Source organism: Heteronotia binoei, chromosome 1 (assembly GCF_032191835.1).
Source record: "Heteronotia binoei isolate CCM8104 ecotype False Entrance Well chromosome 1, APGP_CSIRO_Hbin_v1, whole genome shotgun sequence".
NCBI lineage: Eukaryota > Metazoa > Chordata > Lepidosauria > Squamata > Gekkonidae > Heteronotia > Heteronotia binoei.
In genome coordinates this window covers 258,809,249-258,830,461 of record NC_083223.1, presented here as the reverse complement: position 1 = coordinate 258,830,461, position 21,213 = coordinate 258,809,249, and the positions used below count along the sequence as shown (strand labels likewise).

General features: G+C 50.6%; 1 protein-coding gene across 1 annotated transcript in view; it reads left to right on the top strand.

Annotated features, from left to right (window-relative positions):
- RPS6KA4 (ribosomal protein S6 kinase A4) overlaps window positions 1–18,001 on the top strand; it is a 59,605-nt gene extending 41,604 nt beyond the window's left edge. The window contains exons 14-17 of the mRNA XM_060254438.1: window positions 295–486; window positions 2,767–2,926; window positions 15,633–15,796; window positions 17,222–18,001. Of these exons, the coding sequence (XP_060110421.1) occupies window positions 295–486; window positions 2,767–2,926; window positions 15,633–15,796; window positions 17,222–17,434 (729 nt within the window). The 3' untranslated portion in view covers window positions 17,435–18,001. The remainder of the gene's footprint in view (window positions 1–294; window positions 487–2,766; window positions 2,927–15,632; window positions 15,797–17,221) is intronic.
- Window positions 18,002–21,213: the final 3,212 nt, after the last annotated feature.

The following is a 21,213-nucleotide window of genomic DNA, read 5'->3' as shown; positions in this document are numbered from 1 at the left end:
GAAGCTGTTAACCCCCAAATACCATTTGTTGTGGGAGAGTTTGGCTTCCAGGCCCTGGTGAGAATCAGGCTTTTTGTTTGATCCATCCGGGGTGTTACAACACACTGGACTCTGATTCATTCTGCCTTTTGCACAAACAAGTGCTTTGACTGATGGTGCAAAATCAGGACAATCAGGGCACAGGAGAAGTAGCAGGGATGGGCAGGGCAGGGAGTGATGGAGGCCAAGATAGGTTATCTAGGCAAAGCACATCAACTGGCTATACAACTGCTTCTGACTGTGTCCCGCTCCTAGAATATTCTGTATGCAGATGAGTCAGAGGTAGCCCCCGTGAAAGTGATCGACTTCGGCTTTGCTCGCCTGCGACCCCAGAATTCGCAGCCCATGCAGACGCCCTGCTTCACCTTGCAGTATGCTGCGCCTGAACTCTTGCAGGATGGGGGCTATGATGAGTCCTGCGACCTCTGGAGCCTGGGTGTTATCTTGGTAGGTGTCCACAGGAGATGATCTTCCTTCCTTCCTTCCTTCCTTCCTTCCTTCCTTCCTTCCTTCCTTCCTTCCTTCCTTCCTTCCTTCCTTCCTTCCTTCCTTCCTTCCTTCCTTCCTTCCTTCCTTCCTTCCTTCCTTCCTTCCTTCCTTCCTTCCTTCCTTCCTTCCTTCCTTCCTTCCTCCCTCCCTTCCTTCCTCCCTCCCTCCCTTCCTCCCTTCCTCCCTCCCTCCCTCCCTCCCTTCCTTCCTTCCTTCCTTCCTTCCTTCCTTCCTTCCTTCCTTCCTTCCTTCCTTCCTTCCTTCCTTCCTTCCTTCCTTCCCTACCTGCACTCCAGGACTACAGCAATCGCTGCACCACTTGCTTACCCATTGGCGGTCCATTCTTCTCAAAATATGAGGGCTAGAGCATTGTATAATCTTTTTTTAACCTGGATGACCTGGGCTAGCCCAATCTCACCACATCTCAGAAGCTAAGAGTGTTGGGTCAGGTTAAAGAAGGTAGAGAAAGAAGTACTTTTTTCCCTTTCTCATAACACAAGAACTCTTGGGCACTCAATGAAATTGCTGAGCAGTCAGGTTAGAACAGATAAAAGAAGTCCTTCTTCACCCAAAGGGTGATTAACACATGGAATTCACTGCCACAGGATGTGGTGGCAGCTACAAGCATAGATGGCTTCAAGTGGGGATTGGGTAAACAAATGGAGCAGAGGTCCATCAGTAGCAATTAGCCACAAGGTATAGATGGAACTCTCTGTCTGGGGCAGTAATGCTCTGTATTCTTGGTGCTTGTGGGGGGGGCACAGTGGGAGGGCTTCTAGTGTCCTGGCACCACTGATGGACCTCCTGATGAAATCTGGTTTTTTGGCCACTGTGTGACAGTGTTGGACTGGATGGGCCATTGGCCTGATCCAACATGGCTTCTCTTATGTTTGTACTTGGGTGGGAAAGAAATCCAGGATCGCTACAAAGAAATCCAGGATCCACCAAAGAAATCCAGGATCGCTACAAAGAGGCAAGCAGTGGCAAACCACCTTGGTTCTCTCTTGCTGGCTTTACCCCCAGCAAGCTGGGTACTCTTGAAAACCCTTGAAAACCCTGTAAGTTGTCACCACTAGTCAACTGCGACTTGACTGCACTTTCCATTGTGTATTATTTCGATACCTCCATGTCATCCAGGGGCAGTTTCCAATTACTGTTAAGTAATTTTACACTTTAAAACAGAAAGAACTAAGAAAAGAGCTTGCCTCTAACATAAGAACTTAAGAACATAACAAGCCCACATCACAAACCCCCAAACAACCTTTGGCAGCAAGCCAAATCATAACTGGCATTTCTGACAGACTAGGGCTGCCCTGCCTTCGCCCTCCCTTCTGATGAGAGGATTTTTGTTTGCTCCTGCAAGGAGGTTAGAGCTTCACCACAATCTCATGAAGTCAGGCCAGCTTGAGGTAAATCGGCTTGGGAGAACCACGCGTTTCTCTCAGTGCCGGCAGGGCAGTTTTCAGGAAACAAGGGGACCATCTTGGCTGCGTGGAAACCTTAAGAACATAAGAGAAGCCATGTTGCATCAGGCCAACGGCCCATCCAGTCCAACACTCTGTGTCACATAAGAACATAAGAGAAGCCATGTTGCATCAGGCCAATGGCCCATCCAGTCCAACACTCTGTGTCACACAGTGGCCATAAGAACATAAGAGAAGCCATGTTGGATCAGGCCAACGGCCCATCCAGTCCAACACTCTGTGTCACACAGTGGCCATAAGAACATAAGAGAAGCCATGTTGGATCAGGCCAATGGCCCATCCAGTCCAACACTCTGTGTCACACAGTGGCCATAAGAACATAAGAGAAGCCATGTTGGATCAGGCCAATGGCCCATCCAGTCCAACACTCTGTGTCACACAGTGGCCATAAGAACATAAGAGAAGCCATGTTGGATCAGGCCAATGGCCCATCCAGTCCAACACTCTGTGTCACACAGTGGCCATAAGAACATAAGAGAAGCCATGTTGGATCAGGCCAATGGCCCATCCAGTCCAACACTCTGTGTCACACAGTGGCCATAAGAACATAAGAGAAGCCATGTTGGATCAGGCCAACGGCCCATCCAGTCCAACACACTGTGTCACACAGTGGCAAAAATTTTTATATATACACACACACTGTGGCTAATAGCCACTGATGGACCTGTGCTCCATCAACCTTGTTGATGTATGTGTCGTCCTCCCCCCCCCCCCCAAGCGTAATTTTTACATCTGTTTTTCTCCTCCTCTCCAGTACACCATGCTATCCGGGCAGGTCCCCTTCCACAGCAACCAGGAAGGGAGCGCAGCGAATCACGCGGCCGAGATCATGCGCAAAATCAAGGAGGGGCAGTTCTCCCTGGAGGGCGAGGCCTGGAAGAACGTGTCTGAGGAAGCAAAGGAGCTGGTTAGAGGTGAAGGGGGCTTGTATAACAATACCCCCGGGGGGTAAGGCTGGGGGCCAGGTGGGAAGCGCCAGGCTCAGAGGTGGTGGTGGGTGTAGGGGTTACTTATTATTATTTGTTCAGTACTTTTTTTTTTATATTGCCCATGGAGCTCAGGGATCAGTTATACATTATTTTCCCCTCCTCCTTTGTACTGTCACATCAACCCGTGGGACGTGAGAGTGAATGACCTGAAGTCACCCAGTGAGCTTCATGGCACAGTGGGATTTGAACCCAGGACACCCAGGTTCTAGTCCAATGCTCTAATGGCTACACCAAGCTGACTCTGACACTCCAGCTAGCTTCTGGTTTGGTGTAGTAGTTAAGTGTGCGGACTCTTATCTGGGAGAACCGGGTTTGATTCCCCACTCCTCCACTTGCAACTGTTGGAATGGCCTTGGGTCAGCCATAGCCATTGCAGGAGTTGTCCTTAAAAAGGCAGCTGCTGTGAGAGCCCTCTCAACCCCACCCACCTCACGGGGTGTCTGTTGTGGGGGGAGAAGATATATAGGCGATTGTAAGCCGCTCTGAGTCTCTGATTCAGAGAGAAGGGCGGGGTATAAATCTGCAGTCTTCTTCTTCTACCTCTGGGGTTGGGAAACTGTACTCATGGAAAGGGCTCAGTGTTCTGTTCTCAAGATTTTTGGGAGGCTGGAACTGGAATTTTTGGGAGTTTTGGACTGAGAAAACACCCACGTGGTCATGGACACACAACACTCAAATGCTGAGGTTTGACAGTGGTCTGTAAGCAGAGCCCTTTTAAAAAAAGAACCAGTGAGACTTCTACACTCATAAACATGTGGTAGGAAGGGGCGTATCTCAGTGGCAGAGCAGAAAGTCCCAGATTCGCTACTTGTTATCTTCCAAGGAGAGAGATCTGGGAAGCTTGGAGAAGCCTTTCCCTGTCTGAGGCCCTCTGCCATCAGGGTAGCCAATACTGAGCAAGACAGTCCAAAGGCCTGACTTGGTATAAGGCAGCTGCATTTCTTCAATAGAATTTCACAATCTGCCTAAATAAAAGAGAGCCGGTTTGGTGTGGTGGTTAAGTGCACGGACTCTTATCTGGGAAAACCAGGTTTGATTCCCCACTCCTCCACTTGCACCTGCTGGAATGGCCTTGGGTTAGCCATAGCTCTAGCAGAGTTGTCCTTGAAAGGGCAGCTGCTGTGAGAGCCCTCTCAGCCCCACCTACCTCACAGGGTGCCTGTTGTAGAGGGAGAAGATATAGGAGAGTGTAAGCTGCTCTGAGTCTCTGATTCAGAAAGAAGGGCAGGGAATAAATCTGCAGTCTTCTTCTTCTAAAAGAAAATCTGCACCTGTTTGCTTGTTTTGCATAATTTATCCTGCCTCTTTCAGAATTTGGGAGGAGGGGAATCAGCAAATGCAATGTGTGTTTCCCCCACCACCACCGTTTTTCTTTCGGCACATACAATTCCAAGCTCGTATTTAGAACTTGCTTTTTGATATACCAAAACCTGAGCTCTTCTGCTTCCAGACGCATAAGGGAAAGAGAGACGAAAGAGGCCGGTTTCTGCCCAACCTTCTTTGGAAAAAAAGAAAGGAGTACAAAGACACAAGGGTCACTGGCAAGCAGTTGAAGAGCTAGATTCAAGTCCAGCAACACCTTAGAGACACCAACAAGATTTTTAGGGTCTAAACTTTCAGCTCCCTTTGATAGATAACAACCTCTGACTCTCGAACGCTTCTACCCTGAAAATCTTCTTGATCGCTAAGTATTGCTGGACTTGAACCTAGAAGAAGAAGATATTGTATGTATATCCCACCCTCAGAGTCTCAGAGCGGTTCACAATCTCTTTTACCTTCCCCCACCCCCACAACAGACCCTGTGAGGTAGGTGGGGCTGAGAGAGCTCTCCCACAAGCTGCCCTTTCAAGGACAACTCTGTGAGAGCTGTGGCTGACCCCAGGCCATTCCAGCAGGTGCAAGTGGAGGCGGGGGGGATCGCACCCAGTACTCCCAGATAAGAGTCTGTGCACTTCACCACTACATCAAACTGGCCCAGCTGTTCTACTGCAGACCACTAGAGCTACTGCAGAGCTACCCTCTGAAAGTGACACAGTTGCATTTAACTTAATAAAATAAAACATCAGGGTTTTGTTTTGTTTTTAAAAAAAAGGATTTTACGACTTGAATACCTCAACCTCTCATCTGACATCTCACGGATGCACACAGGGACATGCTTGACCTTGTTCTAATAACAAAGATCGCTGCCAGCTGCAAACCCCGCCCCCCCTCCGGTTGCTGAAGATACTAATCTGTGGCTTCACGCTGTGTTCATTTAGGCCGCCGCCGTCTGTCCTTGGCTGTTTTGAAAGCCAAACACAACTGTGCTTGTAGTTAAAAATATAACCGGGGGAGGGGGGATGTAGTTGTCCTACAGGGTGTTCACAGGTCAAAAATACATTTAATCAGCCATGGGGTGCAAATTTGCAGGCTGTGTACAACATGGTGCCTTAGTGTTGATGCACGTGTATCGATTATGGATGTGCACCAAAGCTGCATCCACACGCCCCCTCAGAGAACTTTCTTCTTGGGACTGTGCGGGGAGGGAACAGAAGCGTGAAGTTGTCCATGCTGGAGACTGACAAAATGAGAAGATGATGATGATGATGGATGTATTTCCCACCCTATACTCTGAATCTCAGAGCGGTCGCAATCTCCTTTACCTCCCCCCACCCCACGACAGACACCCTGTGAGGTAGGTGGGGGTGAGAGAGCTCTCCCAAAAGCTGCCCTTTCAAGGACAACTCTTGTGAAAGCTATGGCTGACCCAAGGCCATCTCAGCAGGTGCAAGTGGAGGAGTGGGGAATCAAACCCAGTTCTCCCAGATAAGAGTCCGCACACTTAACCTGTGCACTTCGTAGGGTGGCCAGACCGTCCCGGGCGCCCGGGAATGTCCCGGTTCTGGCCCCCTATTCCCGCCTCCCGGGCTGGCTATACCGGGAGCATTTAGAGGTCCTGGTTTAGCCAGCCCCGGAGGCGGTGGGCCGCGGGCGCCGGCGGGGAAGGCGGCGAGTGAGGGAGGGAGCGTCCCTGCGCGTGCGCAGGGCCCCTGCACACGCGCAGGGACGCTCCCTCCCTCGCTCGCCGCCTTCCCCGCCCGCGCGCGGGGCCCGGCGGCGGTGGCAGAGGCCTCTCCATGGCCTCCGCTGGTCGCTGGAAGCCCTCCAGAGATTCTGGAGGGCCTCCAGCGACCAGCGGAGGCCGCGGAGAGGCCGCGGAGCAGCCGGCGCTGGTCCCGGGAGGCCTTCCAGAGACTCTGGAGGGCCTCCAGCGACCAGCGGAGGCCGCGGAGAGGCCGCGGAGAAGCCGGCGCTGGTCCCTGGAGGCCTCCAGAGACAAGCGCCGGCAGTGGAGAGGCCCCCGCGGGTCCCTGGAGGGCCTCCAGAGGCCAGCGGAGGCCACAGAGAGGCCGGCGCTGGTCCCTGGAGGCCCTCCAGAGACCAGCGCCGGCCTCTCCGCCGCCTTCCCGGCCTCCGCAGCCGCCGCCAGCAGCCCGGAGGAGAGGCCGCCACCGCCCTGGATCAAGGTAAGCCAAAAGCGGGGGGGGGGGGGGTGGCTGGCGGAGGGGGGGGGCGGCTGGCCTTTCTTCTTTTCTTCCCTCCTCCCTTCCTTTCTTCCTTCCCTCCTTCCCTCCCTCCTCCCTCCCTTCCTTCCCTCCCTCCTCCCTTCCTTCCTTTCTTCCTTCCCTCCCTCCCTTCCCTCCCTCCTCCCTTCCTTCCTTCCTTCCCTCCCTCCCTCCCTTCCCTCCCTCCTCCCTTCTTTCCTTTCTTCCTTCCCTCCCTTCCCTCCCTCCTCCCTTCCTTCCTTCCTTCCTTCCTTCCCTCCCTTCCTTCCTTCCCTCCCTCCCTCCTCCCTTCCTTCCCTCCTTCCTTCCCTCCCTCCTTCCTTCCTTCCCTCCCTCCTTCCTTCCTTCCCTCCCTCCCTCCCTCCTCCCTTCCCTTTCTCCCTCCCTCCTCCCTTCCCTCCCTCCCTCCTTCCTTCCTTCCTTCCCTCCCTCCTTCCTTCCTTCCCTCCCTCCTCCCTTCCTTCCCTCCCTCCTCCCTTCCCTCCCTCCTCCCTTCCTTCCTTCCTTTCCTCCCTCCCTCCCTTCCCTCCCTCCTCCCTTCCTGACTGAATGGGCCACTGGCCTGATCCAACAGGGCTTCTCTTATGTTGTTATGTGACACAGCGTGTTGGACTGGATGGGCCACTGGCCTGATCCAACAGGGCTTCTCTTATGTTCTTATGTGACGCAGAGTGTTGGACTGGATGGGCCACTGGCCTGATCCAACAGGGCTTCTCTTATGTTCTTATGTGACAATACTGACTTTGGTGGACCCAAGCACTGATTCAGTGTAAGGGAGCTTTGTGTTTGTGACTGGAGTGGACAATACTGACTTTGGTGGACCCAAGCACTGATTCAGTGTAAGGGAGCTTTGTGTTTGTGACTGGAGTGGACAATACTGACTTTGGTGGACCCAAGCACTGATTCAGTGTAAGGGAGCTTTGTGTTTGTGACTGGAGTAGACAATACTGACTTTGGTGGACCCAAGCACTGATTCAGTGTAAGGGAGCTTTGTGTTTGTGTCTTCTGGTGCAATTTTGTTCTCAGATCCTGTATTTACTTCATCAGTATATGGGATAAGGCACTTTCTCAACTGTGCTGCATAATGCAGCCTATTTATTTTGTCCTGTTTGCTCTGTTGGCTCTATCTGCGCCACCTTCATCACTTTCGGGGTGTGGATCCCCCAGTGGGGTGGTCTCGCGACTCCCCCCGCTGGCTGTTTCTGATAGCCCTGCGCCCCCTCTTTCATTTGATATGTGTCCCGTGCGGATGCCACCCTCCCGCCGGGAGATGCCGCAAAATGAGCCCCCTTGAGGCTTATGGCGGCAGGGCTCGGGGGAAGCGAGCTAGACTGCTGTTCTTTTGAGGGGTCATAGAGTGTTTCGAGCCCGTCCCTGTGGCATCGGTCCCATCATTGTGGGGCCCAGGGGGCCGGCGCAGCAGCACGCTGAAGCAGCCTGTCGGTCACTTCCGGGTTCCTGTCCTGCATTTCGACCTGTGTTATTAGTGACAGGCTGCTTCGGCGTGCCGCTGCGCCGGCCCCCTGGGTCCCACAACGATGGGACCGATGCCACAGGGACGGGCTCGAAACACTCTATAACCCCTCAAAAGAACAGCAGTCTAGCTCGCTTCCCCCGAGCCCTGCCGCCATAAGCCTCAAGGGGGCTCATTTTGCGGCATCTCCTGGCGGGAGGGTGGCACCCGCACGGGACACATATCAAATGAAAGAGGGGGCGCAGGGCTATCAGAAACAGCCGGCGGAGGGAGTTGGGAGACCACCCCACTGGGGGATCCACACCCCGAAAGTGATGAAGGTGGCGCAGATAGAGCCAACAGAGCAAACAGGATAAAATAAATAGGCTGCATTATGCAGCACAGTTGAGAAAGTGCCTTATCCCATATACTGATGAAGTATATACAGGATTTGAGAACAAAATTGTTTCCGGCGGTGATATTTGGGGGATTTTTGGGGACGTCACAGGAAGTGCTGTGAAGTCACTTCCTGTTTCCGGCAGTGGCATTTGGGGGAAATGATGTCATTTGGGGGAAGTGATGTCACAGGAAGTGATGTCACTTCCCGTTTCCGGCAGGTGACGCGGAGAAATGATGTCACAGGAAGTGGTGTCACTTCCTGTTTCCGGCGGTGGCATGACGTCACCGGAAGTGACGTCATTTCCTGTTTCCGGCGACTCGCGCGCTTCGCGCGCATGCACCCCTACCTTCTCCCCCCCCAAAGGTGTCCCTGGCTGGCCTTCAGACATTATGGTCACCCTAGCACTTCGCCAAATGCACAGTGTGCACCAAACAAGGCTTCCTCCAGGAGACAGAAATCGGAGCAGTGATTTGCTAAGGAGAACCACCAGGAGATGAAGATGGTCTCTAGCATAAGGCCTTCGTGGAAATACTAAAAAATGACTGATATTCATACATGAAGCAGCCTTATACTGAATCAGACCATCAGTCCATCAGAGTCAGTACCCTACTGAGACTGCCAGTAGCTCTCCAGAGTCTGTGGCACAGGTTTTTCACTTCACCTGCTTCTTGGTCCTTTTAACCGGAGATGCTCCACATTCAGAGGCAGTCACCCTCTGAATCCTAGTGCCAGGAGGCAACATCAGGGGAAGGCCATGGCCTCTGTGCCCTGTGGTTGGCCCTCCCAGAAGAGTTGATTGGCCACTTTGTGAGACAGGATGCTGGACTGATCCAACAGGGCTCTTCTGCTCTTAGCCTGGGACCTTTTGCACGCAAAGCTGATTGATGCTTTTACTGTTGCATGTTGACTTCTGGTTCTCCCTTCACCCCTGGTTCACCAGCATTTTATTTAAGAAATTTTAATCCCTGCACTTGAGATGAGCTCCCAGTAAATGCAAATCTAACAAATAACAATTAAAATCGCAAGATGCAAAAAAGGAGAGAGAGAGAGAGAAAGAGGGAGGGGGGAAGGATCTCGACATTCAAATTAAAAATAACACAGCCTGACATTAAAGCTATCATCCATGTAACCCTCCGCCCACCAATCCAAGATTTAAAAGCCTGTTTTAAAAGTTCTGTTTTGCAACCCGTGAGAAATACACTCCACAAGGTTGCCTTCCTCACTTGTTAAAGGAGGCTGTGCCATGCTACGGAGCAGCAGTTGCTACGGAGAAGGTTTGCTTCCTTGCCAACTCAGATTTAGGATTGATTTTAGGTCTGTAGTGCTGGCGATGCCAACACACTTTCCCTGTGGGAGTTTGCACGTGCCAGACATGGAGGTGCTTTGCACAAGTGCCGAGCATCGTTTCAGCAAGGTGTTGTATCTGGGCAAAGGTCTGATGGGCAAGTTCTTTTACTGGGCAAGGTCTGGTGGGCAAGTTCTTTTACTGAACCAGCAGGCTAGCATGTAGTGCTTAACGAAACATATGTATACAAGGTGCAGGTCTGTGGAAATGGGGACGGTGTGGAGGAGAGGTCTGTTGGGTTACTAGCCCTGGTGACTAAGTGGGACCTCTGAATCCCAGAGCCGGGAGGCAACATCAGGGGAAGGCCTTGGCCTCTGTGCCCTATTGTTGGCCTTCCAAAGGAGTCAGTTGACTACTGGCTGAGACAGGATGCTGGACTAGATGGACTACTGGACTGATCCTGCAGGGCTTTTCTTCTTTTCTTAGAAGCCAGTTGGGCGTAGTGGTTAAGTGTGCGGACTCTTATGTGGCAGAACCAGGTTTGATTCCCCACACCTCCACTTGCAGCTGCTGGAATGGCCTTGGGTCAGCCATAGCTCTAGTAGGAGTTGTCCTAGAAAGGGCAGCTGCTGAAAAGCTCTCTCAGCCCCACCTACCTCACAGGGTGTCTGCTGGGGGTGGGGGGGTGGGGAAGGTAAATGAAATTGTGACCGTTCTGAGATTCAGAGTATAGGGCAGGATATAAATCCAATATCATCATCATCATCATCTTCTTTCTTCTTCTTCTTCTTCTGTTATTTGGATCTGTGGAAACAAAGCAAGAGAAACTTCTCTTCTGCCACCTCTTACCTCTGTTCTAAAGGAGCTACAGGTTTAGGCTCAGAAACCTAAGGGGAATAATGTGCACACTTGAGTTAAGTGCCATCAAGCTGCTTATGCCGACCCTATGAAAAAGTGACCTCTGAAATGTCCTATCGTTAACAATCTCGCTCAGGTTTTGCAAAAGTGAAGGCTGTGGCCTCCTTTATAGATCCATCCACCTCAGTGTTGAGTTTTCCTCTTTTCTTGCTGCCTTCCATTGTTCCTAGCATTATTTTTTTCCCCCAGAGACTCTTGTGTTCTCATAACGTGACCAAGATATGATAGTCTCAATTTAGTCATTTTAATTTCTAGGTAGAGTTCAGGCTTAATTTGATGTAGAACCCACTTATTCGGTTTTTTTGGCAGTGCACGGTACCTGTCAAACTCTCCTCCAACACCACATTTCAAACGAATCCACTTTTTGCCTAGGGATCTTTAAAATGAAGGGGTTGGAGCTCTGAGGCTCACATGGAAGGAAAACAGAGACAGGGATTCAGCAGAATCATCCAGGATAGTTTATGGAGAGGGAACAGGGCTATAAGCCTATAGTGAATGCAGCGGTCAAGTTTGCTCCAACCTCAGAATGAACAGTGGGAAATATTACCCATCCTTTTAATGCATAGAAATGACGCCTGGGGTGGCTTATTTGAGTATTCATGTATCTGATGATCCAAGCAGCCCTCCAACAATGTTCTCGCTAAGCTGCAGAGTCTTGTGAGCAAAAATTCTATTTTGTGAGCTACTTGTATTAGTTGTGAGCTACTGTGTAAATTCATGTGCTCTGGGGTCATCCTTCCCGAGCTAAGACAAAAATGTGTGAGCCGGGGGCTAAAAATCTGTGAGCTAGTTCACACTAACTCAGCTTAGAGAGAACACTACCCTCCAATAACCCAGAGATTTGGAATTCCAGGAGATTGCTTGGTAGGGTGAATGGACCAGAACAGGAATCTTGGCAGTGAATCGGGAAAGTGACACAAAAGAAGGCCTGAGAAGGAAGCAGGGCTGAGTTTGGCAAGTGACTCAGAACTACACAGTCCAGAGCCAAGCTGAGCATGATTTGGAATGATTATAGCAGCTCTTGGTTTAGGAGCCGGAGAGGGAAAAGGTTTGATGGTCCTGGGCTTGAAAGATGCAGGGGGGAGTCAGGTTAAGCTTTCCAGTTGATGCACGAGGAAGTTTGAGGTGGGAAGGAGATATGTCCAGGAGGGGCTTTCGTGGCAGAAAAGAGAAAATAAAGGGGGAGGAGTAGAGGCTAGGGTTGCCAAATCCAATTAATGAAATATCTGGGGACTCTTGGGGGTGGAGCCAGGAGACTTTGGGGGTGGAGCCAGGAGCAAGGTTGTGACAAGCATAATTGAACTCCAAAGGGAGTTCTGGCCAACACATTTAAAGTGATCTACCCCATGGCGCAGAGTGGTAAAGCAGCAGTACTGCAGTACTGTGGTAGGAACTCTCTGCTCACGACCTGAGTTCGATTCTGGCGGAAGCTGGATTCAGGTAGCCAGCTCAAGGTTGACTCCACCTTCCATCCTTCCGAGGTCGGTAAAATGAGTACCCAGCTTGCTGGGGGGGAAGTATAAAAGACAGGGGAAAGCAATGGCAAACCACCCCGTAAAAAGTCTGCTGTGAAAAAGTTGTGAAAGCAACGTCACCCCAGAGTCAGAAACGACTGATGCTTGCATAGGGGACCTTTCCTTTCCTTTCCACACCTTTTAAATGCCTTCCCTCCATTGGAAATAATGAAGAATAGGGGCACTTTCTTTTGGTGCTCATAGAATTGGACCCCCTGGTCCAATCCTTTTGAAACTTGGAGGGTGTTTTGTGGAGAGGCATTGGATGCTCTGCTGTAAATTTGGTGATTCTACCTAAAAAAACATTCCCCCCCCCCGACGATTCCCAGATACCCACAGATTAATTTGCCTTTATACCCTATGGGAATCAGTCTCCATAGGGAATAATGGAGTGCCCAGCAGACATTTCCCTCCCCTGCTTTCTGCTGACCCTGAAGCAAGGGGGGGGCTCCAACCCAGGGCATCCCCTGCCCCCACCTGGGGATTGGCAACCCTAGTAGAGGGGGAGAGGGCTGTCAGCTTCAGGAGGGAAACCCATTAAGTTACAAGCTGAGAGTACCTGGGGAGGGGGGGGAGGGGGCCATGGGTCTTTTGTTTGACTGCAAGGCAGCAGACCTTTGTGCCTAAAGAGATCCTTGCTTAGATTGAAATGCTCAGAACAATGGTTGTCATGCCTGATTGGATTACTGTGGTCTTCAGTAAACCGCCCATTGTCTTCTCCAGGCTATGATTAAGAGGCCTGCCCCCTCCTATTCTTCCTGGCCTGTCTCTCCTCCTTTGTTCAGCAAGTGCTCCTGACCACAAGGGTCTTGGAAAACCACTCCAGAGATAAGGCCTGTCAGAGTTTAGCAGGGCAGGTGGGCTGGTCACAGGGGCCAAGGGGGGGAGTATTCACACCAGCAAAATGTAGGCCGCATCACATGATTTTGTATCAGCTGATGGCTGAGTTGATGCTAAAGAGCTGGCAACAATACTGAGACTAGGGTTGCCAAGTCCAATTCAAGAAATATCTGGGGACTTTGGGGGTGGAGCCAGGAGACTTTGGGAGTGGAGCCAGGAGACAGTGGGGCCGGAGCCAGGAGCAAGGATGTGACAAGCATAATTGAACTCCAAGGGAGTTCTGGCCATCACATTTGAAGGGACAGCACACCTTTTTAAATGCCATCCTTCTATAGGAAATAATGAAGGATAGGGGCACCTTCTTTTGGAGCTCTTAGAATTGGACGCCCTGGTCCAATCCTTTTGAAACTTGGGGGGTATTTTGGAGAGAGGCACTAGATGCTATTCTGAAACGTTGGTGCCTCTGCCTCAAAAAACATCTCTTCCAGAGTCTCCGATACCTCCGGATCAATTCCCCATTATACTCTATGAGAATCGATCTCCATAGAGAATAATGAAGTGCACAGCAGACATTTCCCTCCCCCCACCCCACCCCGTTTCTGGCAACTCTGAAGCGAGGGATTGGCATCTCAACTCACGAGTTGCAGCCAGCTGCTTCAAAGTAACAAAGACACACCATCCCAAGAGGAAGCCTTTCCAATGTGAGACTGAAGCCTCCGGAGGTGGAAAATCACATGGTGGCTTTGGGGGCGGGGCTTCCCCCAGCTGTCTGGGGGCGGGAAGGAGCCTGGGAAAGCGGAAGAACCCCCGCTGGGACCTGGTGATTGGCAAGCCTATCTGAGACGCTTGTAGGTGGATGGATGCACATGGGGAAGCAGCAGTCTTTCAGAGACGCGTGTCCCAGGCCTAGACAGCCTTTATAGGTTGAAGCCATCTCTCCTGGACATTTAATCTGGAAGCGGATCAGTAACTGGCTGCTATAAAGTGGATGAAGGGTGATCCTGGCACCATGCCCCAGATGAAAGGTAGGCTGCTGCCTTCTGCTGCCTGTATCTGAAACTTCCACATTGTTTTAAAAACAGCCCCATGTGGACTACATTACAGTAGTCAGACTTGAGGGTTGCATATGCATGGATTAGCATGCCAACTAGGATTGCCATCCTCCAGGTGGGGCCTGGAGAAATCCCAGAAGTACAGTTGCTCTCGAAATGAAAGAGATCAGTGCCCCTGGAGAAAATGGCTACCGGGGGAGGGAAGAGTGTTGGAGTTGGGATTGCCAAGTCCAATTCAAGAAATATCTGGGGACTTTGGGGGTGGAGTCAGGAGACATTGGGGGTGGAGCCAGAAGCAAGGTTGTGACAAGCATAATTGAACTCCAAAGGGATTTCTGGCCATCACATTTAAAGGGACGGCACACCTTTTAAATGCCTTCCCTCCACTGGAAATAATGAAGGATGGGGGCACTTTCTTTTGGGGCTCATAGGAGATGATGATGATGATGATGATGATGATTGGATTTATACCCCACCCTATACTCTGAATCTCAGTCTCAGCAACCCGGCAGCCCAGCCTAGCCGGATCGCATCAGAGCTTGGAAGCTAAGGTTATTCCTTGGAAGCCGTGGTTATTCCTCGAATGGCGGACCGCAGAGAAGTCTGGGGTCACTAGCGGAGGCAGGCTGTGGCAAACCACCTCTGAACATCTCTTGCCTTGAAACCCCCATAGTCCTGGGGTCACCACGAGGCAGTTGCAGCTTTATGGCACACAATTACTATTATATCATCCGGCATTCTGTGAACTTAGGCAGATCCTGAGGAGGGCAGGAAGGGTTACATCACCGCTTAGTTCTCATGGCCCTTTCATACACGCCCAGGGAAATGCCAATCACCACTTTTGGGTCAGAAAGCAATTCTTTCTCCAGGCCAGACTGGCCAGGGATCCTGGAGATTTTTTTTTTGCCAGATTCTGGGTATGGAGCAGGGGGGGAGGTATTTGTGTGGGGGGGGAGGTATTTGTGATTTTCCTGCATTGTACAGGGGGTTGAACTAGATGAACCTAGCGATCCCTTCCAACTGTATGAATCTAGGGTTCCATTATTAGTATATCAACCCTCTAGATAATCTTATTCCATGGTAGAAATAGGAAGAGTCTTGTCTACTGCTACAGACGGACTAACATGGCTGCCCATCTTGATCTTATTCCATGGCTGAGGCCAGTGCCAGATTAAACCAAGGCAGTCAAAATCTTGGGGGGCCCCAAACAAATTATCTCAGAGTCGGAGCGCCCAGCCCACCACCCGCGGCCCCCACTGCAGCCTGCAGGCCCCTTCTCAAAAGCCCCTTTAACAAAGCTGTGGGGGAGAAACAGAAAGAGACAAACCTGGCGACGACGCCAGCAGCCACATCAGGCAAGTGGGGCAAACAGCGGCTCAGTTGCTGGCTGGGAGGGCTGCAAGCAGCGGGGGAAGCCGGCCAGGGGCCCCTAAAGGTGTGGGACCCATAGGCCAGTGCCTACTTTGCCTAATTGTTAATCCAGCCTTGACTAAGGCATACGGTAAAGTGCATTCTAGGGTAATAACTCAGCCTTTCCAATACTTTCTGAGATCTGCCAACAGTGGTGGGGGTTGCGCCTTCTGTTTCTTAATTATCTCTCCCTCCCCCCCCCCCTTCTGCCCAGGCCTCCTCACAGTGAACCCTGCCAAGCGGCTTAAGATGTCAAGCTTGCGCTACAGCGAGTGGCTCCAAGATGGCAGCGCCCTCTCTTCCACGCCTCTCATGACTCCAGATATCCTGGAGAGCTCAGGGCCCGCCGTGCGCACTGGCGTCAACGCTGCCTTTATGGTAAGAGATGCGATTCCCGAGCTGGAAAGGGGGATATCGTTGGAGGTGGCGTGGGGAGGCTTGCAAGAAGGTAACAGTCTTGGAGCAGGTGAGCTGTGACATCCCTGTTGCTTTGAAGCAGGCAGGCCCAGGAGCGGAGCAGGGAGAGCTCAAAGTAACTGAGCAGTCATTTGTGCCGCCTTGCATCCAAAGCAAGTCCAAGCAGTAAGCCCCATCTTGAGGTAGTCTATCAGTGCACATGAACTGGGTCTCTTTGGAGTGCAGGGAAACGTCATCTGTCTAGCCCTGGATCCAAAGCCAGTCCAGGTTGTAGGGGCCCTGCCTGGAGATCCTCCACCACTGAGAGTGAAGTGGGCTTCTTTGAGGTGCAAGGCTGGGGAATCTTGCAAAGGAGCAAAAGGTCTGTTGCAAAATGCTTTACAAGGGGTTGATCAGCACAGAGAACAGAATGCGGGCTTGTAAAAAGGGGGCTTTGCTTTCAGCCAGAATGATGAATTTTTGTTCCAACAAGTTAAATGGCTAGGAGCATTGGTCCAGAAAGATCAGCAAAAAGTTCCAGGGCAAAAACAACCCTCCACCCCATCATGTGAGCAAGGGTGGGAAATCACCCATGAAGCGAGTCGGTAGGATGTGTGGGGGTGTGTGGCAGGGGTCATTTTGTAGAAAAATAGGTGGTGGGGCTCATTAGCATAACTAATTAGCATATGCCACCCCCCACCAGCCAAAAGCAAACTGACACAAGAAAGGAGAGCCCTAGGCAAGTGAGGCCTGCGTGGGCTGGCTAGAGATCCAGCCAGCCCAAGCAGGCCTCGCTTGCCCAGGACTCTCCTTGGCCGCTCCCCCACAGTCAAAAGGCCAGCAAGCCACCTGCTGCCCAAAATCACACAAGAAGTGGAGAAAGGGTGGTGTGGGCTTCTCCAAGGATTAACGAGGGCTGCTGGAAGCATGGCAAAGTTCCTGGTGGCTGGCTGGCTGCCCGCTCTCCTAATCCAGGGAGTGTTATGCAGTTGCACCTACTATTCAATGGAGAAGGTAGGTGGGACGGAGGAGGGGGAACCCTCAGAAAGGTTCAGGAGCTGCGCTCTTGTGGAAAGGAAAGGTCCCCTGTGCAAGCACCATTCATTTTCGACTCTGGGGCGACATTGCATCATAGCAGACATGCCTTCCACAGTCATCTACACTCCCCCCCCCCCAGCAAGCTGGGTCCTTATTTTACCGACCTCGGAAGGATGGAAGGCTGAGTCAGTCTCGAGCCGTCTACCTGAAAACTCAGCTTCCACCGGGGATCAAACTCAGGTCGTGAGCAGAGCTTAGGACTTCAGTACTGCAGCTTTAGCACTCTGCTCCTGCTGAATTCAAGGCCTGGAGTGTGGGGAGGTAATCTTTTGTTTGTTGCTTTCTCTTCTCCTCTGTCCCCTTACCCAGGCCTTCAACAAGGGCAAGCGTGAAGGCTTTTTCCTGAAGAGCGTGGAGAACGCCCCCCTGGCCAAGCGCCGCAAGCTGAAGATGTCAAGCACGGGGGCCGAAGCCCGCCGCAGCAGCAGCTCTTCCTCGTCCTCCTCAGGCTCCTCTTCGGCAGCCTCTTCACGCCCCCACAAAGCCAAGGTCCCCGCCAGTCGCCAAGACCCGCCCTCTTAGCACCTCCAGAGAGAAGGGGGGGGTGCGTACGGAAGGGCAGGAGGGGGAGTGGGTATTTATTGTCTGTGTTGCTGTCAGGGGAGGAAGCCTCCTCCTCTTCCACCCCTCATTCCCCACCCTCATGTGATGTGGCATCTTCATTCATGACGGGGGTCCGTTGTGTTGTTTTCAAAGCGGCAGAGGTCTGTTCAGAGAAGAAACACTGTGTAGGGAGAGAGAGCTCCTTGAGGCTCCGCAGAGCAGCCCCGTTAGCTGGGGGAGAAACAAGGGGGGAGGCTGTGGGGCAGTCAGGAGCGAAGGAGCCCCTTTTTTAAAAAAAAAAAATGCCAAATCAAGCTCCATGTCCAATGGCGGTTCAGGGTCTGCTGCCACGGCGGCTAGAGGATGCAGCCAGCAAAAGGCTTTCCTAAGATGGGGGGAGGGTAGGGGGGGAGGCTTTGCCTTTGTCCTCCTGAAGCGCAAGAGGGCAGGTCCCTTTTCCCAAGCCCTGGAACTGGATTCAGAGAGCAAAGGGCGAGGGTGACAGATTAGCGATTAACAGTTGCCCAGCCAAAAAAAAAAAAAAAATGTTGGACGGGGAGGGGATGTTTTCTTTATTTGTAATGTCATTTTTATAAGAATAAGGGAGGGAGTCTACTCAGTCTTGCATCCAAAGCCAAACCTTCTGGGGGGTGGGGTGGGGGGGGGGAATCCTTTTTTCCCTGTGGAATCTCAGTCGAGTTGTACCCTTCCCCCCATCCCATGCCGTGCTTTGGTGCCTTCCGGACACAAATTGAGCAGGTGAAGGTTTTCCTTGCACGAAGACCGAAGTGTTTAGGCAAAACTTCACCTGCTTCATTTCTGCATTTTAAGACTGTTGTTTAAGGCACAGGCCAGGACTAGATTTTTTTTTTTTAAGCGGCAACCCAAAATCCTGTCCTGAGAAGGATGGGGAAGAATAAAGGATGTCACAGGGAAGAAACATAACCCATGGTGGGCCTTCCCAGGTCTTATTTGATATAGGATGTGGCTCCTTGCACCCCTATTCAAGGGAGTGGAAGGCTAAGAAGCCAACAGAAACTTTTGCAGGAAGGGGGAGGGAATCGGCCAAGGGATGCTCCAAAATCCCTGCCTACACGGGGCAAACCATCTTCAGTTTTCTGCCTTATATGTCCCAGGAGAACATTATTGTCCTGGGAGAATTTAAGCTCAGGCTCTTCAGGAAAAGAAAGGGTTGAGGGGGAGGGAATGTCAAGGGGGGGGGGAGGGAGAGTATATTTTTAAAGAGAGGAAGAGAAATGTCTGTATTTTATATTTGGAAAGGTGAGTACAGGACAGAAGTGTTTCAGATGGCGCATTTTTAATTTAGAATTGGAGGGGCAGAGAGAATCACTCATTCATTATCCCTGAGCAGGAATCTACCCCTTTTCAGCACCGTAAGAGACAAAACCTAAGTGTGGAAAAAGAAAATTAAAGGAAGGGGGGCTGCACCTGGTCATTAAAACACAAATTGGTTAAACAATCCTTTGCAGAACAGAAAAGGAGGTTTTGCCCAAAACTGGCATTCTACACGTGGGGGGGGGACGCAATCAAGGCTTTTAGATTTTTAAAAACGTTTCTACCTTCTGCTAAGTGCTTGCAGCAAGCAAACAGATTCCACTTTCACTAACTCAGAGCTGATCGTTGAAACCCCACAAAATTCACGTTAAACTGATTTTGGTCATCAAAATTTGACACTTTTGTAGGAATTCCATTCCCAGAATTAAGCTATTTTTAAGAAAGCAACGGAAAGCCACACTTCGGTGACTGATTCCCCCCCCCCCTTTTTTGCTGCATTTACGGTATTTATTCCAGTGTTAACGTCAAATCATGTTTTGCTGTTACTGTCATAAGCTACAAGAAAGTATGCTTAAATCATGGTCAGCTCAGCAACCGGCCTTTAAAAGAGCATGGTTTGGTTTGGAACAACCAACCATGGTTTGTGACTACAGGAAATGAGCCCTTGAGGGCTCCTTAGATCCACATGTTTCCTCCATTCCCTTTATGCATAGCCAGCTAGACCTTCCAGATTTGTGGCAAGCCAGAATTTGTTAAATCTAAACCAGGGGTGTCAAACTCATTTGTTATGAGGGCCGGATCTCAACTTTGTTGGACTGGGCCATGTATGTCATAAAATGTAATACCAGGTAGGGGAGGGAGAAACTTTATAAAGGATACAAACGAACACACACACTCAGCCTAATCCACCTCACTGGCTTGTTGAGCCTCAGGCAACAGAAGGAAGAGGCTTGGCTCAGTAGCTCTGCTGTGCAGTTGAGAGAGCCTGGCAAAGCTCTCTCTCCTTCCCCCACTTCCTCCCCAAGGGAAGAGCTTTGCTCTGCAGCTCCTGTGTGATTGAGCAAGCCTGGCAAAGCAAGTTGTGATGCAGAAGGAAGCAAGAGACGGAGAAAGAAGCAAGAGAGGGAGAAGGAAGCAGAAGAGTCGATTGCAGGCCTGATAGGAGCCCACATGTTTGACACCCCTGATCTGAACCTCAGACTACTGTTTGTACTTTTCCTTAGCCAGGTTGAGAATTCTGATTTGTATGGAAGAACGTTGGCCCAAAAAGGCAGCCTGTCTCTGCTTTATATTCTTCCATCCCCCAGGCTTGTTCACATGCTTGTCAGCTTGAAGCATTCCTTCTGTTAGTGATTTCTGGCTAGTTGAAATGGAATAAAATTCAGCATTGCAAGATCAATTCTAGAACATTAAAAAAATGCTGGAGCAAGGGATAGCGGTCCTTTAGCGTGTTGTCATAAGTAAGAAAAAAATCAAGGGGTAAATTGATACCGAGCAATTTTGAGACGCTGCCCTCCCTACCTTACAGAAGGCTGATTCTCATACGTGCACAAGACCAGAACGGAGTTTGTGTTTATATTCATGATAATTTAACCCATTTTTTTTCTTTTAAAATGTTCTCATGAAGACCACGAAAAGGCTCTGAAAGAGGGGCTGAGAAAGGAGAGGGGAAAGGATTGGCACTTTTAAAGGGGAGTGCAATTAGACACCTGAACTACCTGGAAACTTGGAAGGGGTGTGCAGAAAGGATGGCCCTTGCCTGCCTCCCCCAAACATAGAAATGTTAGATAAAGTTGATCTATTTGATAACTTGGTTTGATTGACTGCCAGCGCCCACTGTAAATGAGTAGTAAAGACATCCTCTTGAATCGCTTTCAATACCAACCAGTGCTCCCTCTAAGCTGTGGAGTCTTGTGAGCAAAAATACTACTTCATGAGTGCCCGGCATTAAAGTTGTGAGCTACTGCATAAATCAGTGTGCTCTAGGGCCGTTTTTCTCAAGCTAAGACAAAACTATGTGAGCTGGAGGCTAAAAAACTGTGAGCTAGCTCACAGTAACGCAACTTAGAGGGAACACTGATACCAATCATCTCCCACTATGGAGAGCAGCAGAAAATGGCAGTCTCACTCCATGTGTTACAATATTCAGGTCTTCATATAGCCAGTATTTTAATTTCCGTTTTTAAAATACAATTTCTATTTGCATATGGAGGGAGGGGGGAAATGCATTGTTTAATCTCCAAGAAAAGGATCCAGGGTCAAACCTACCCCCCTATAACACAACTTTCACCAGACATTAATTTGAGAAGGTATAAACAGATGTGTTTCCTAAAAGGGGTGGGGGGAGATACATACATCACGCCTCAGGGTGTTTTCCATTATTCCCTGTCATCTTAAAGAATGTTCAGGCAAGAGACAAAGAACTAATAATATTGTTCACACATAGTGTGGAATAAGATCTT